The following is a 16,430-nucleotide window of genomic DNA, read 5'->3' on the forward strand; positions in this document are numbered from 1 at the left end:
TGGCAGGAGTAACTCTCACCCCACCTTGCACCCCCTTTTCCTCATCGTGTGGCTGCTTGAGCACTCCTGAGCACCAAGCAGAACCAGGAACCGATGCAGCCAGCCCTGGGGGGTGTGGGAGCGAGGGGGGTCCTGGGGAAGGCAGGAAACGCTCCCCCTCCCTATGTCTCCCTTGCCCATTTCCAGCAGGGATAGCTGTTTGTGGATGCTCGGAAGTGGACTAGTCCAGGCGCCCCTGTAGAGCTGGGCATGGAGGCTCCTACCTAAGGTGGGCAGTATCAACCCAGGTTTGACCAAAAGCACCTGCTTGGTGGGAGATGAGGTGTCCTAGGGTTCCAGTGAACCCGGTCTGTGCAGACCTCCGGGAGGCACGAGGATTTCTCCCATTTCCAGCCGTCTATCCCCCCCTGGTGGCCACTTCTCAGCTGAGCGAGAAGCCCCAGGCAGCAAGCCCGGGAAGGAGGAGAAAGGGCACCGGAAGTTGCTTCCAACCAGCCAGGTGAGTCAGGAGGTGGGGTCCCTGAAGAGATGGATGCTGTAGGCGCAGATCCCACAAGCTGACCTCCCTTACCTCCAGCAACCAGGGTTTGAGTTTGTGGTCCAGCAGGACGTCGAAGCCCAGGATCTCAAAGCAGGCACTGTTGAGCGTGTGGTTGGGGAAGCAGGTGTGGTAGTTATGCTTGATAATGGGGTGGGCCGAGATGATCGTCTTGATGATCATGTCCTCAATGTCCCCCCATATCTGCTTCAAGTTGTGGCCGTGGCTCTCCATGTACAAGTTGAAGGTGGAGAGCTTCCTGGGAGGGAACCACAGGCTGTGAGGCAGGGCAGCCGATCTCTGGCCTGACCACAAAGGGCAAGGCCCAGAAACTTGTAGGGAAGAGAAGCAGGAGCCAGGGCAACCTGGGATGGGAGTCGGGGGCGACGTGTGTTGGTACTGGCGGAGGCCTGCAGGAGTCACAGGGCCACACCCTGGAGGCCTGGAGTGGGTGCAGATACAGTCTCATCACACTGGGCTTGGGCACATGCGCTGTGACCCACAAAACACCTGTGATCAGGGTAGGGCTAGTGGATGGAAAAGCAGTCCCACCTAGCATCATGCTTGGACCTCAGCGGCAATGGTCCCCTAGCCTTGAGGGGTCATCAGAAGCCCCTGGGTTGCCCTCTAAGAACACTGATCCTCGGGTCCCGGTTCCACCATCATGGATGATTCTAGGGATATCAAAGATGCGTAAACCTAGTTTTCAGGCTGCCCACAGGGCAAAGACACACTTCCACAGATAGAGTCCCAATGGTCCCAGGCAGACGGGACTGTCTCAACTTTGGAACAGAAAGTCGTCAACTGCAGGCACACACATCTTGGAGGAATTCTGTTTGCCTGGGGCATGTGGAGAGGTTCGTGAGGGCATACCCAAGAGAAGGCTCCGGTAAACTCCAAGTTGGGCAGCTAGGAGAGCAGGGACAGCAGTGAGGAGAAATGCGCCCCCTTACATGCACAGCGAGTGTGCATCAGGAAGGTGCAGGTGTGGGAGAGTGAAGGAGACATGAGATGGGGCTTGTTCAGTCAGTTCCCAGAGTTCTCTCAGCCCTGGGCACACAGTCAAACGGGAGCAGGCAGACTGGCCAACCAGTGAGTGCATCTTGGGAGCTTGCTGTGCCTGCAAAGCTTCTTGCAGAGTGGGGGACACCAAGAAACCACAGGCGTGGGAAGTCTAAGGATTGGTTGGGATCTAATATGCATATGAATCACTAAGGATGCCTTTATATCGAGACAGATCAGCAGGGACCCACGTTGTGGCACAGAGGTAAGAGCAGGTATCTGCAGTGGCAGCATCCCGTAGGGGTGCTGGTTCAACTTCTGGCTGCTCCACTTCTGACCTAGCTCACCTGGGAACAGCAGTGGGACATGGCCCAAGTGCTTGGGCTCCTGCGCCCATGTGGGTGACTCAAATGAAGCTCCTGGCTTTGAACTGGTACTGCCCTGGCTGTTGTAGCCACTTGGGGAGTAAACCAGCACATGGAAGATCTCTCTCTTTCCCTCTCTGAAACTGACTTTCAAATAAATAAATAAATGAAACTTTACAAAAAGAAAAAAAAAAAAACTAAGGCCACTCAATGCAGTCATCCCCCCCTTCATTCTTCCTGACAGGGAAGGTAACACGACACTCAAATGTATTTTCTCTATTGCTTGGAGCCCAGCTTTTTAAGTGAAAGGGGTGTGGGGGGAATTTAATCTGCCTAACTGGGAAATACATTTTCCCAGAGTAGATTATACACTCCTCTGACTTCTTATGACTGATGTTACAAAGCATAAGGTGGCTTTAGGATGTCTCAGGGCTCGGCACAAAGAATACACACTGGCTTATGCAATGCCTTAACCCTGTAGTTAGTTCATCTGTTCTAACACCAGCCATGAATGTGCCAGGCACGCTGGAAGTTGAAGCTGAGCTGGAGTCTGCGCCCCAAGTCCTGTTTTTCTACCTTCTCCCTCAATATGAGTAGGGATGTGGCTGGCATCATGGTATAGTGAGCTAATCCTCCACCTGCAGGCCCAGCAGCCCATGTGGATGTTAATCCAGGATGCCAGTCTACTTCTGATCCAGCTCCTTGCTCTATGTGGAAGACTGGCATGACGTTCATGGGTCCTGTCCTTGACCTGACCCAGCCCTGGCCATTGTGTTCTCCTCCTTTCTGAGCTGGGACTGAGCGAAAGAAGACAGATGGGAACAAGGAAGGCCTGAGCCAGGCACACGTCTGGTGGAGCACATTGGACAGGGAACGGCATGGGCCGTCTGGGCTCCATGCCTGAGCGTGCGTGCGAACCCCAACAGCTTGGGCTCACTGTCCAGCCCTGACAGCTCCCAGCAGCAGCAGCACAACCTCAGACACGTCACTTAAGCTCTTCAAGCCTCAGTTCCCAAGTGCCCAGACCAGCGCTCCTGACGGAATGGCATCTTGCTGGGACTGCTGAAAGGACAGAGCACTGTGAGGCAAACAGGTTGCTAAGAGCAGGGTGGGCCCTACTGCAAGCGCTCAGCAAGTATGTTGGCTGCGAGTGTAGCAGTGACAACAGTGGAAGTGAGAGGAGCTCAGAGACTCGAGAGCCACGCCGGGTTACCTAAGAGTGGAGAGACGAGTGCCTAACGGAATGCGTAAGTGCAGTACCATCCACTTGCGTGGGAGTTACTGCTTCTGGGGTCTACTCGCACACATCATCTCTCTAGGGCTTATGGCCCATCTGTGGGTGGACCAGCCCGGGGTTCACATTGTAACTGTCCTGTGTTAAAGATGGAAAATTGGAGGGATGGAGAGGTGAAGCAGCTGCACCTGGAGTTAGGGTGAAGGTAGGGGAGGCTGACATGACTACCCAGGCCTAAGCGTGAAGAAGAGGCCTGGGCAGGTACAAGGGAAGGGATGCAGATGCCCCGGCCTTTCTGGGTCATGTCCTTAGGATCAGGTGCAATAACAGCAGGCAGCAGCACTGGCTGTGTGGCGACCACAGGTTGCTTGAACTTCCCAGGGACCCTGTGACATAGGCACAGCAGGTCCTCACACTGGCTTTATCTTACAGACCCAGAAACGAGAGCTGTAAAGAACTTGCCCACACGGACTCCACCGGCAGGTGTTGGGGATCTTCACACACACACACACACACACACACACACACGCGCACGCACTCTCCATGCGAGCTTAACCTGCTGGGTTTCCACATGCCCTTTGGAATTCTACTGCTGTGGGAGCCATGAGGGCCATCTGCCTTTCTGATGCCCGGAAGCCAGACCCATTAACTGCCCACTGAACCTCAGAACACAGACAGTGAGCTTCTCCACCCACTCGAGCAGCTACAGCTGCGTGGCCGTGGGCAATCCTCATCCATAAAGTGAAGATGGCCCCTAACTCATGGTACTCCATCAGGGTGGGTGATGATGCTTTTGCCTTGGTGCGGCCATGAAAATTTAGCAACAGAAGATGTTTTGTCTGGGGTGACCAGCCCAGCAGTTAAGATGCAGCTCAAGACACCTGCTTCCCATCTCAGGGTGCCTGAGTTCAATCCCTTGCTCTGGCTTCTGCTAACACACACCCTGGGAGGCAGTGGTGCTGCCTCAAGCGACCTGGCTCCTGCCACCCATGAGGGAGGTATAGATGGAGCTCCTGGTTCCTGGCTTCCACCTGGCCCAATCTCAATCATTGTGGGCATTTGGGACATTAACCAGTGGATAGGGGAACTCTCTCCCTCTCTGTAGAAGTAGTAATTTTTTTTTTTAGTCCAAGCAGAGTACCAGGCCTGGCACCAACACACCCCAGGCTCCCAGAAATGCTGGCTGGCTCCTTCCCCTTTGCAGACTCATTGCTCAGTTCCCTTTTTTCCTCAACCCTCAAATAAGAGCCGGCCAGACACAGGGTGAATGCAAAAGCTGCTTGTAAAGATACTCTCCTGAATTCCTCTCATGGCTCCCCGCCTCTCTGGGGAATCCCAGAGCCAGCTAGCTGAGCCACAGGTCAGGTGACACATCTCACAGCAGCAGCCAGGGTGGTGTGGGGGGACCCACAGACGAGGAACTGGGGCCTGGCGGGTCCTCCCCCTGGTGCAGCGGAAGAGGCAGAGGGCCAAGTACAACCAGGGCTGCTGTTGGTGTGTGTAGGGTGCTGGGGTAACCAGTCCTGTTTATCTCTTTTCCTCCCAGCCTCCTGGGGTTTACGATGTAGCTCCTTTTAATGATTAACAGTCCCAAGGGCCATGGAGTCTCCTCTAAGATGAGAGGCAAGGAGGTCGCTGCTGAGATCACGGACCCAAGATGGCCATCCCGCCCCTACCCCTCCCACACACAGGATCCGGGAGGAAGCCGTGAGGGTGGCTCTGAGGCCGACAGGGACACGGGAGGAAGAAAAGCGAGGCTCCTTGCTTACCTCTTGCTGCCTGAGTGGGCATCTTCAATGAAATTCGAACTGTGCTTATTGATGGAGTAATTAGTCAGGTGCATACAGATATCATCCTGGGGAAGAGGTAGGAGAGCTGTGGGGTCAGGCTGGAGTATCCCTGACTTTGCAACCTCCCATGGCCCCTGGGACTGAACAGGATGGGATGGAAGAGAAAAGGAAAGCTTTGGAACAAAAACGGGGAGTCAGAGGGACTATCGCACAACTCCCCCAGAGGTTGGGCTGTGGGTACCCAGCCTGCCTGCAGTAAATCTCCAACGTGTGTGGGTGGGCAGAGAAGAGAGATCTGGGGGTGGCTCACACGGGCCTGGATTCCCCTCAAGCACCGGGGAATGGTGGTGTGGCTTTGGCACCAGGTGGTCAGGAGAGGCACCATATGACCAGGGGAGTCAGACTCATTTTTCCTATCTATGTGACCTTGTCCACGTCTGCGGCACCCTCAGGGTTTCAGTATTTTCTGGAACATGAGGACAATGCTGCCTAGGTCAGAGGGCTCAACTTTCCTGGCCACAGCCCCTGATAGTCATGTCTAGAGAAGTTGGATTTACTCAGGGGTCTAAGTGGTGCAAAGGGTGCGGGGATCTCCCTTTAGCTCACCAGGTTGTCCATGCAAGGGTGAGAGTAGCAGGTGGTGGCAAAGCGGGCCAACCCTTCGTTGTATACGAAAATCCTAAGAGGGTCACAGGATGTTATCAGCACGTAGATGCGCAGGTCGAACTTGAACCCGTCGATGATAAAGGGCTGGGAGGAGGCAGACAGGAGTCACACAGGCGGAGGCGGCCAAGAAGGACAACTTCATGTTGGAAAGTCTCTGCCCACTCCCTCCCCACTGCAGGGTCATCTCTCACACGGCCTCGGGTTAGAGCTGACAGGCAGGCCATGAGTCTGTGGGCTGGGAGTGAGGGGTGCTGATAAGAGACTAGAGATGCTTTGTGACTCCAAGGGTGAGCTTGAGGTGGTCACTAAACCACACCATGTCTTAGTTTTCTGGCCTGTCAACTGGCACAAGGAATCACCTCCAAGAGAGGTCTTGGAGACTAAAACAGGTTGCATTGAAGAGTCCTCTGGGGGCTGAAGCTGTGGTATAGCAAATTAAGCCTCTGCCTGCACTGCCGGTATCCTAGATGGGTGCCAGTTCAAATCCCAGCAGCTCTGTTTCCAATCCGGCTCCCTGTAAATGCACCTGTGAAAGCATTTGAGGATTGCCCAAATGACTGAGCCCCTGCAACCAAGTAATAGAGACGTGTGAAGCTCTGGCTCCTGGTTTCAACCTGACCCAGCCATTTAGGGAGTGAACATACTGATAGAAAATTTTCCTCCATCCTTCCTTCTCTCTGTAACTCTGCCTATCAGATAAGCAAAATGAGTCTAAAGAACAGAACAATAAAACAAAGTTGTCCAAGGAGAGGACTCAGGGTCTCTGTGCGGGATTACACTGCATTAGCAACTCTGTGAGTCGCTCTGCTGCCTCCTGGCCATTTTGTCCTAGGAAGGCTGAGGCTTCCCCTGCCCCATGGTGGGTCACAGCACTGGGACCCCTGAGCTCTAGGCATGGAGGGACAACAGTTTGCCACTGAGTGAGGTGAACCCTCCCCAAGCCACAGGCACTCTGCGGTTCTCTGTTGGACACAAGGTACCAGATGGAGCAATCAGGGTACAAGGGTGGAGGCCACTCTGGCCCAGGGCCATGGCAGCACCCCTGGTCAGAGGCTTGGTCTCTGACAAAGTCCAAGGCAGAGAACAGCCTGGAGTCCCCCTCCCCCACCCCACCTCTGCCCTCCTTGCCACTGCTGCACCTTCTGTCCAGTGGGAGCCACAGGTTGGCTTGCTGTGAGTCCCAGGTAAAGCATGGCAATGAGGAAGTACCTTTGAGATATACAGCTGGCAGATCATGTCCTCCCCCGGCTTGATCTCTTTCACCGTCCGTGTGACAAATATTCCTCTCCCTTGGCAGCCTGAGTCTGGCTTACAAATGAATGTCTTGTTCTTTCTCAGCCTGCTGTAGGCCTGCAAGTCACCCCAGCTGCCAGAGCCAGGAGGGAACAAGGGTTAGGCACCTCTGTGAAAGGAAGCTGGCTTTATTGATCAGAGAGACAAAGAAAGTGATAGAGACACACAGGGCAGGCTCCTACCCAACCGGTTTGCTCTGCAAAAGCCCCAAATAGGTGGGGTGGGGACAGGGCCAAAGCCAGCATCTGGGGACACAGTCCAGGTCTCCACCATGGATGGCAAGAACCCAATTACTTGAGCCATCGCTGCTGCCTCCCGGAGACTTCCTTTGCAGGACACTGGTGTCAGAAATAGAGCTCAGCATAGGGCCCAGGACGATAGCTTAGCGGTTAAAGTCCTCGCCTTGAATGTGCCAGGATCCCATATGGGCGCTGGTACTAATCCCAGCAGCCCTGCTTCCGATACAGCTCCCTGCTTGTGGCCTGGGAAAGCAGTCAATGATGGCCCAAAGCTTGGGACCCTGCACCCACATGGGAGACCCGGAAGAAGCTCCTGGTTTCGGATCAGCTCAGCTCCAGCCGTTGCAGTCACTTGGGGAGTGAACCATTGGAAGGAAGATCTTCCTCTCTGTCTCTCCTCCTCTCTGTATATCTGATTTTGCAATAAAAATAAATAAACCTTAAAAAAAAAAAAGAAATAGAGTTCAGCATCAAACCCAGGCCCTCTGATGCGGGATGTGGGCATCTTAACTGAGGTCTTAACCCGTACACCCGTAGCTCTTGGTGATGATAAAGAGTGGCAAAGCCCTGGGCTGGCCGTGAGGGAAGCAGCAGAGCATGCTGCACAGGGAGCCTGGGTTTGGGAGGGAGGCAACACCCCTGGGCAGCTGTGTAATGATTTGCAAAAATTCACTTGACTAAACCTCAACTTCATGAGGACGAGGAAACCTGTCCCAGCCACTGGGGTCAGCAGTCGTGCATGGGTGTGCCATGTCCCCACCAAAGTAGCTGTGGCCTGGGAGGGTGACCTTCTAGGTTTGCAGAGAGGTGACCTGAAGTCTCGGATTCAGCCCAAGCTCTCACGAGCAATGGATCAAACAGCCTGTTCCACACTGTGGGCTTCAGTGTGAAGCTGTGTTCACTCTAGCTCAGCCAGAGAAGGAGAATACAGACAAGGTCTTTGAAGAAGGTGTATTTCAGAAGGAAGGCAGAGTGGGAATCGAATGAACAGATTCTGTGTCTCAGACTGGTCACATTTGTGGTTCTGATTTTCACCTGGGAGGAACTCTGTAGCCATTGGAGAGGTCATTGAATTGCAGAGTTGCCCAGTGAACATGAAGCCCGGAGACCCCTCTGAGTGAACAGCAAACTCTTACCCTTCTGGGTGGCTGCTAAGCCCAGAAAGCTGTTCCAGACACGCTAAGGACAGTCCAGGGACCCAGAAGCCCTTAGTGGACAGCGGAGGGCGATCCCCTGGTGCCCTTACCATGGGTGTAACTCGGAGGGTGTAATTTCTCTCCCACACCTGCCTCAACCATCAGATTGTACCCTGAGGAGTCGTGTATGTGTGACATTTCACCTCTCCTGCTTCTGGGCAGCATATCCCAGGGAGTACTTTTATACACTGGCAAGTTGTGTATGCATCTGAGAGGGGTAACTGCGAGTACGGAAAAAGGAAGGACTGATCACATGAGACAGAGTCGGAACATCTGTCCCCGCTCCTCCCCTGGGCTCCAACCAGCACCCAGCACTCTCTGGAGCCACTCAGGGTCCTTACAGATTCAGAGACTGCACAGTTGAATGGTTGGAACAAGTTCAAAATCAACAGTTTTCAGGGTCAGAACAAACTCTCATCCCAACTGCAGGCGCAGCCTCCAGGACACCCAGCCCCTAATTGTCATCTAATTTTATAGGGAGAGCCTTGTGTTTTCTCAACCTTGGACACACCCTTCATCCCTCCTCTTCCTGAACAGAGGGGAGAGATGGGAGGCCTTGTGGGAAGGGAGGATTGCAACCAAGAATCAGGAGAAGAGGCAGGATAACAATGGTGTTGGGGGTGGGGTTGGGTAGGGGAGATCTCCACTTCTGGCACTCCATCCTTGTTATTCCAGAGAAACCGACCCCTTTATTGGGGATGAGATATATTGATGAGAGACGCTCACTCAGCAGGAAGACACCAGGTCCTGGGGAAAAAGTGGAAATCTTTCGGGAACATCTTCAGCATGCGACTCATGTTCCTGGCCAGCAGGTCTTTGCGGCAGATTTCACTCATCCCAGGAAAATGGTTGATTTTCTGCAGGGAAGGAAGCCAGGGAGGTAGAAAGGACTGGGGAACGAGATGAGCTCCCCCTAGGGGACAGTGACAGAAATGGGGGGGTCCTCCTCCCAGCAGGTGCACAGCTCGTGGGTTGAGGGAGCTACCTGGTAGCTTTTCATTTCCATCACCCGCTCCAGCGACACAGCATAGTCTGTCCAGTAGAGGGTCCAGTCATCATTTTCGCCTCCCTCTCTGAGGCCGTACTCCTCGGCTGCCCTGCGCACTACCCGGGCATGAAAGAAGGGACGGGAGGTTAGCCCGGGAGGTGGGTAAGGAGTGTGGGGTAAGAGGGTTCATGTCTCAGGGTTGGAGGCCAGCTCGCCCTGTCCGAGTACACCACTGCCAAGAAAGGGAAACGCAGGGAGGTTGAAGCTATGGAAGCTGATGCCCGTGCTTGGGAATTTCCATGGCAGTGAGCTGGAATGAATTTGTTGCCTGCCCTGGCTTCCTCTAGCTGGAAAGCAGGCCTCTGACTTTTTCTCAAGCCCTGTGGGCTCAGGGAATAAAGCCAGTCCCTGACATTAACCAGAGTCACACTGACCCAGAGGATAAATCAGCAGAAAAACCACAGCTACGAGTGGCCCTCACGTCCTTCTGCCCATTAGCGTGAGGAGCTGGGAGTTGATGCCTTCAAGCTCCGGAAAGGGAGAAAGGTTGGCAGTCACAGGCTGAGGCCAAGACCAGCTGCAGGCAATTGGATTTAAACTTCAAACATCACAACAGCAAGTCTGTGCTCTGTGGTATGAAGTCAGTCTGCAGGCCAAGGTCAACCGTGGCCTATGTTCTAAAACAGTGCTACTTGCAGGTTCAAGTCCCAGCTGCTCCACTTCCACTCCAGCTCCTTGCTGATGCATCTGGAAAGGTAGTGGAAGATAGCCCAAGTCCTTGGGCCCTTGCACGCCTGTGGGAGACTCAGAAGCTCCTGGTTTCATTCTGGCCCAACTCTGACCGTTGTAGCCATTTGGGGAATGACCCTGTGGATGGAAGATCTCTCTCTCTCTCTTTGCTTCTGCCTCTCCCTCTCTGTGATTGCCTTGCAAATAAATAAATCTCTAAAAGCAAATAAAAATAAAATTGGGCCACTGGCTGCAGCAACAGCTGCCTCTTCTGGGATGAGACCCCCAGGTCACTGTGATCAGACACATGATGCTCAGAACCTATGGTTCTGACAGTGAGATGCCCGACTCCCTCAAAGAGTTCACCAGACTGGGTGCATCCTTAGACACACACGGGGGTGCCCCTTCCCGGGAGAATGTAGGGGATACGCTGCAGAATGCTCACCGCTCTCATACCGGCAGCTGGATAGATTGATCACCAATCATCTGGGAAAAAGAAGAGAAAAGGGAAAGCAAGGCAGAGACAGGCACCCTTGCAGGGACACCCACACCTGGCGGTGCAGCATGCCGTCTGAGCTGCCACCCAGAGCCAGGTCTGCCCTGCGCCCCGAGGTCGTGGATCTGAACATGGACAGAGGGGGCAGCAGACGCGGCCTCTGAGCACATTGATTCTGACACCGTGTCCCAATCGTGGCTAATTTTACGTGTAGCTTCTCACCACCATCATCGCCTCAACCCTTCTCCTCCCAACTGAGACGGGAAGTGAAAAATCTTATCTCATTCTCTTCTCCCTCCTGCCCTATCCCGGGCAGCTGGACAATCAAACTCCAGTCAGCCTAAGGGAATGAGGATGGACAAGCTGTGGTCAAATTCTAACCAGTCAGTTCGAGTCTGCATTGAAAGCATCCTGAAGGACCAGGACAAAGCAGCAGTCTCTGCTATTTACATCCTTCTCACTCCACTGCAAGATCTTCTCACCTGCTTGTGTGTGTGCATGTGTGTGGCAAAGCCATTTCTGCACATCACCAGCATGAAGGTTAGTTAGAACCTAGTGTGACTTCAGGATATACATACCACTGCTGGGTCCTACAAAACAGGTCACTGGAAGTGGATTCTTTTCCGGTGTGTGGACCTCCTTTCATTGCCCTTGGCTGTCTGGTTGTCTGCCAAGGTCCCGTTCCCTCCAGCCCCCTCCCATTCTTGCCCGTACAGATCCCCGTTTGTCCTCAAATCCTAACCTCTTTTTCTTCCTCCTCTTCTTCTTCTTGCCTTGCTGCTGGGCGTTCCAAGGTCCCTTTGACACCCCAGTGTTCTCTCTCACAAAAGCCAGGGAGATGATGTCTTTCGGATCTTCCATGGGCTTGTGCTCTCGGTCCTCAGATTGGGTCACCGGCTCCCCTTCAGAAGTCAGGCAATGCAACATCTCCCTGGTCAGAGTGCAGGCCCTGGGGAAATACCAGCTCCCCTGCAGAGAGGGCAGAAGGAGACGCAGTTACGGAGACCAACCTGTAGGGGGACCCCCTCCCTTGCGCATGTGTGTAGTGAACCAGTGTTCCAAGATCCAGCAACACGTTTTTATGTTTCTGTTTTTTTAATAAATTTTATTCCTTTACAATGATTGCATGGTGGATCAGGGTGGAAGGATCGAGGTTTAGGGAGAATTGGTGTACTCATTGCTTCCAAATTCAGCAACAGGATTATGATGGCTAACCTTCCCATTTACCGGTGGATACAGGTTCAGGGAAGACCGTGACTTTGCCTTTTGCCATCGGCTGGGACGTTGGGGACTCACTCAGCCAATCCTGGCCTTGGTTCCCCCAACACTCCCCGCCCCGGGAGGATTTCAGGAGCTAGCTGAAATGCTGTGCTCTGCGCTCCCTGGTAAACAGTCTAATTGTTAGGGTGAGTGGATGCCTGGAGAGGCAGTCTCAGAATCAAGCTGCTTCCAGAGGGAGCAGTCCCAGAGGGTGCAGGTGGAGGTGTGCTGAGCAAGTCCGTTAACTGCTTCAGCGCCGTACCAGCCCTCGCACGCAGCATGCCTGTTTAGGACAACAGCCAGGACAGGACTGGCCTGCAGCTGACTGAAGCCTAAGAGTCGAATCCAGGGCCAGGTACAGGTCTTGCGAGATCCCACCCCACACCTACTCTGAAATAAAAACAAGACTGGATCACAAAAGACGTGGAAGGAAGTCTGGTTAAGTTCAAGTCTCCACAGCCCCAAGAGACTTGATGCTTGCTTACAATTTCAAATATCAGTGTGGGAAAAAAAAAAAATCAATATTAAGGCGAAAGGAAAAGAGATGGGATACTGAAAACCAAAACAGGGTTAGATGGAGGCAAATCGTGCTAAGGTTCTCCGGCACTGGGGATGATCGCACTCCAGATCAGCTCATTATACAAGTCTTCATAACTAGAGGAGAGGAGCTTGAAGGTTCTCAACACACAAAACTAACACTTGAGGAGATGGAAGTGTTAATTATCCTGTTTGGATCAGTATACGTTATATACATATGTCAAACTATAATCCTGAATTCCCTGTCCCCCCAAAATGCAAACATTACAAGTCATTTTAAAAAATAAAACCCACATAGGCATGGACAGACTGAGGTGCCTGTGCACAATGCCTGCCCACCTGCAGCTCCCCACACTGCTTGTCTTGCCAGGGCACCCCCCGGGGGTGGGAGGAGCAGACCAGGCTCCAGTATCGGGTCCCTGGCACCCACGTGGGAGCCAGGGACTGAGTCCCCAGCTCCCAGCTCCGGCCTATCCCAGCTGCTGCTGTTGGGGGCATGTGGGGAGCAAACTACTAGATGGGAGGTTTCTCCATCCCTTTCTCTGTCAAACAAGTGAGAAAACAAGTAACAAAATATAACTGGAAAAAAAAAAAAAGAATGGTCATGGCCCTGCTTCTGTACGGAGCATGCTTAGTTGGCCTTTGGGTAGCCCAGCACTGTCAGGCCCGCTTAACTGCTCTGAGCCTCTCCATGCGCAAGGCCCCCATGATCGGCAGGTGGCTTGCTGGTCCCTGTCTTTCTCTCCTGACATCCTGCCAACCTCCTCCCCACATCAAACAAGCCCTTCCCCTCTGGTACCCATAGGTTTCTTGCTGCTTATACCCTGTCCCTCCCTCACAACCTTGGATTTTTAAAATACATTCTCTGTATGGCAATTTATCATTATTAAAATAAAAGTACCATCAAGGAGCAGCAGCTTTCAGGATGGGGTAGCATGTGGAATCAGCTCTCTTGGCTTCACATAGCAGCTTTGACTGACTTACGTATTTCTCTCATACTCATTTCTAAGCATAATTTTCCTTAAACGATTGTAAATCAGTTCTGTCTCTTTGGCCCATGTAGCATTGTCATAAACCACTTTTGACAATAATGACTGTAATATTCCACTGAACATACCAGAATTGTAACTGAATGTTCCCTTATTGTTGCAAATGTAAGTGGCTTCCAATTTGGAGTGACATCCATAGTTCTAGAATATGCATTTTCATGTGGAGAGGGGTTTTTACTTCTTTTTTTTTAGTCCTTGGGGATCACAGGGCTAATGACTATGACAATTACAGAACTTCTGCTTGTGTGTGTAGGATCATTCGGTTGCTTCCCAGAGGGATTCTAGCCACTTGAACCAACTATTGCCAACAATATGAGAGTGTAGCAGGCTCCCCAGAGCTTCAGCACCTTCATGGATGCCCTCCCCTCCTCACTCAAACTTGCTGATTCCAGACAACCCCACGGTCATGTCTATAACATCACTGTGCCCTCCCCCAGCAATCTGTCCCTTTCCCAAACCACATTTGGAAGTGATGGTGTCCTCCAACTCTGGAGCTACGTACGGCTAATTTCATAGCAGGCCCTGGTGGCTCCACTGAGGCAGAGCGATTAAGCCACCAGCTGCTGTGTTGACATCTCATATGGCCACTGGTGGAGTCCACTTCCCATACAGCTCCCTGCTAATGAACCTAGGAAGGCAATGGAGGATGGCTCAAGTGATTGAGCCGTTGAACCCATATAGGAGACCCAGAAGAAGCTCGAAGCTCCTGACTGCAGTGTGGCCCAGTCCTGGCCGTTGGGGTCATTTGGGGAATGAGCCAGCGGATGGAAGATCTCTCTCCTCTCTCTAACTCTGTCTTTCAAACAAACAAAACAATCCCATGCTCTGGTGCAGGTACAGTCCAGCTCTTCAAAGAATGTTCACATATGTGCTCCTCTCAAATGCTCACTCACAGCCACTCCCCAAAAGGGAGGGCAGAATTGCTTAGTTGGCCGGGGGTTGCCCCTGGAGAGTGACTGCATACACTCAGGTCCCTGCACAGCAGTGGCCGTTCAGCAGGGAGAATGAGTTGCACTCCATGTGACCTGACAACACCAGGGCCTGGTGAGTAGATCATCCCCAAGCAATCGTGCATATTCTTGGCAAAGTGCAGGAGAACTAAGGTCTGTGAAATCTTGACCTTGGACGGCTCCCTGTCTGGCAGGTGAACCACCAGCTCCACTCCCCCAGCCCTCCACAATGGCTCCTGTTTACCAAACCCTCAAGGAGGAGTGGCACCGTTTACCTAAAGGTTAATGTTAACTTGTGGAAGAAACTGACCCTGAACTTGACCTCTGGAGTTGCAAGTTGTAGGTTGTCTCTGCCCTTTTCCGAGTCCTTGCCCAAATGGTAAGAATGAGTCATGGCTGCTTTATATTCATCTGCCTCAAAGAGAAAACAAAAAACAACACAGTCAAAATCTGTTAGGCTTGTGTGAGAGGTTCCCAGCCACGAGGAGCAGGGAGCCGAATCTGTGGCCTCAGAGGGATCGGTTGGCCACGTCATTTTTGCCCAAGCTCTCCTGTATTCTGCTAGGCCACGCAGGACATGAGCACCACTTGGGTGGCACCTGAGGGCAGACCATAGCCCTTGCCACAGGTGACTACTTTCATTTTTGGAGTCCTTTTGCTTTCTCCTCCCCCAGCCCTCTGCTCCCTGTTTAATCCCAGTGCTGAATCCTGGTGGCTTCCCTCCCCCGCCTGCCTGCCCAGCACACATAGGCTCCCGAGGGAGAATTCCCTCTCCCAGGGGTGGCCTGCTTCCTGAATCCACCCTGCTGGGCCCTTCCCTGGGGTCCCAGCACTGGACTATTATTGTGGCAGTTGTCCAATACAAGTCACTGCCAGTAACTAGAAAATGCAGATTTCTCATAAAAGTCCAGATGTTTTTATTTCTTCTGGAAAAGAAAAAGTGTCTTTGTTCCTTTATGTCAGCAATGAGCAGAGCTTCCCTATTTTATTTATTCATTTATTATTTTCTTTTATTTGAAAGAGAGAGACAGAGAGATCTACTGATACATTCCCATAGCTGGATAGGCCAAGCCAGAGCCAGAAGCCAGAGCCAAAAACTCGGTCCAGATCTCCCATGTGAGAGGCAGGGGCCCAAATCCTTGAGTCAGTACTTGCTGCTTCCCAGGGTGCACAGGCAGCTGAAATTAGGAGTAACATCAGGATCCAAACCCAACACTAGGATATGGGATACAGGCATTCCCCAGCAGCATCTTCACCCCTAAACCAAAACACCCATAACATCTTTTAAAACATAAACCTTGGGCCCAGTGTGGTGGCCTAGCAGCTAAAAGTCCTCACCTTGAATGTGCCAGGATCCCATATGGGCGCCGGTTCTAATCTTGGCAGCCCTGCTTCCCACCCAGCTCCCTGCTTGTGGCCTGGGAAAGCAGTCGATGACGGCCCAAAGCTTTGGGATCCTGCACCTACGTGGGAGACCTAGAGGAGACTGTGGGCTCCTGGCTTTGGATTGGCTCAGCTCCAGCCGTTGTGGTCACTTGGGGAGTGAATCATTGGACAGAAGATCTTCCTCTCTGTCTCTTCTCCTCTCTGAATATCTGACTTTCCAATAAAAGATAAAATCTTTTTAAAAAGCAAAAACAAAAACATCAATCTTGGGTTCTTTTCATGTAGTAAAAAACTATTTCATTCACTCATATGTAACTTGCCAAGTGATAAACACTAGACTGTTTCATGCACATGATATCTCATCCTGGTACTATCCAGAGATGCCCTCTTTAACTCCAGGTGAGAAGGCCAAGGCACACAGAGGTTATGGTCATAGGCACAGCCAGGACAGAACCACACGTCTACCTGAGCCAGGCTTTCCCTCTCTGCCACACTCTGCCTGCTGCCTTTTCCTCTCTGCTGACCACCTGTCAAGTGATGGGACCATGAGATCACGGATCCCTAGTCTCCCAGAAGGAGCCACTGGGACTTGAGTCCCTTCCAAATCAGTTGGTCCCACCCCCATTTTCCTTGAAGCTACCTGCTTCTGAGTGCCCCCCTGCAACAAAGACTTCTGGTCTCCCCCAAGTTTGCTGTAACTTCAACTCTGTGT

General features: G+C 52.5%; 1 protein-coding gene across 1 annotated transcript in view; it reads right to left on the reverse strand.

Annotated features, from left to right (window-relative positions):
- TTLL6 (tubulin tyrosine ligase like 6) overlaps window positions 1-14,743 on the reverse strand; it is a 29,474-nt gene extending 14,731 nt beyond the window's left edge. The window contains exons 1-9 of the mRNA XM_058675859.1: window positions 14,643-14,743; window positions 11,279-11,505; window positions 10,486-10,526; window positions 9,309-9,427; window positions 9,050-9,180; window positions 6,805-6,961; window positions 5,536-5,679; window positions 4,909-4,994; window positions 572-797 (exon numbers count right to left, since the gene is read on the reverse strand). Coding sequence (XP_058531842.1) covers window positions 572-797; window positions 4,909-4,994; window positions 5,536-5,679; window positions 6,805-6,961; window positions 9,050-9,180; window positions 9,309-9,329 — 765 coding nt within the window. The 5' untranslated portion in view covers window positions 9,330-9,427; window positions 10,486-10,526; window positions 11,279-11,505; window positions 14,643-14,743. The remainder of the gene's footprint in view (window positions 1-571; window positions 798-4,908; window positions 4,995-5,535; window positions 5,680-6,804; window positions 6,962-9,049; window positions 9,181-9,308; window positions 9,428-10,485; window positions 10,527-11,278; window positions 11,506-14,642) is intronic.
- Between the last annotated feature and the right edge of the window lie 1,687 nt (window positions 14,744-16,430).

This window comes from Ochotona princeps, chromosome 17 (assembly GCF_030435755.1).
Source record: "Ochotona princeps isolate mOchPri1 chromosome 17, mOchPri1.hap1, whole genome shotgun sequence".
Classification (NCBI taxonomy): domain Eukaryota; kingdom Metazoa; phylum Chordata; class Mammalia; order Lagomorpha; family Ochotonidae; genus Ochotona; species Ochotona princeps.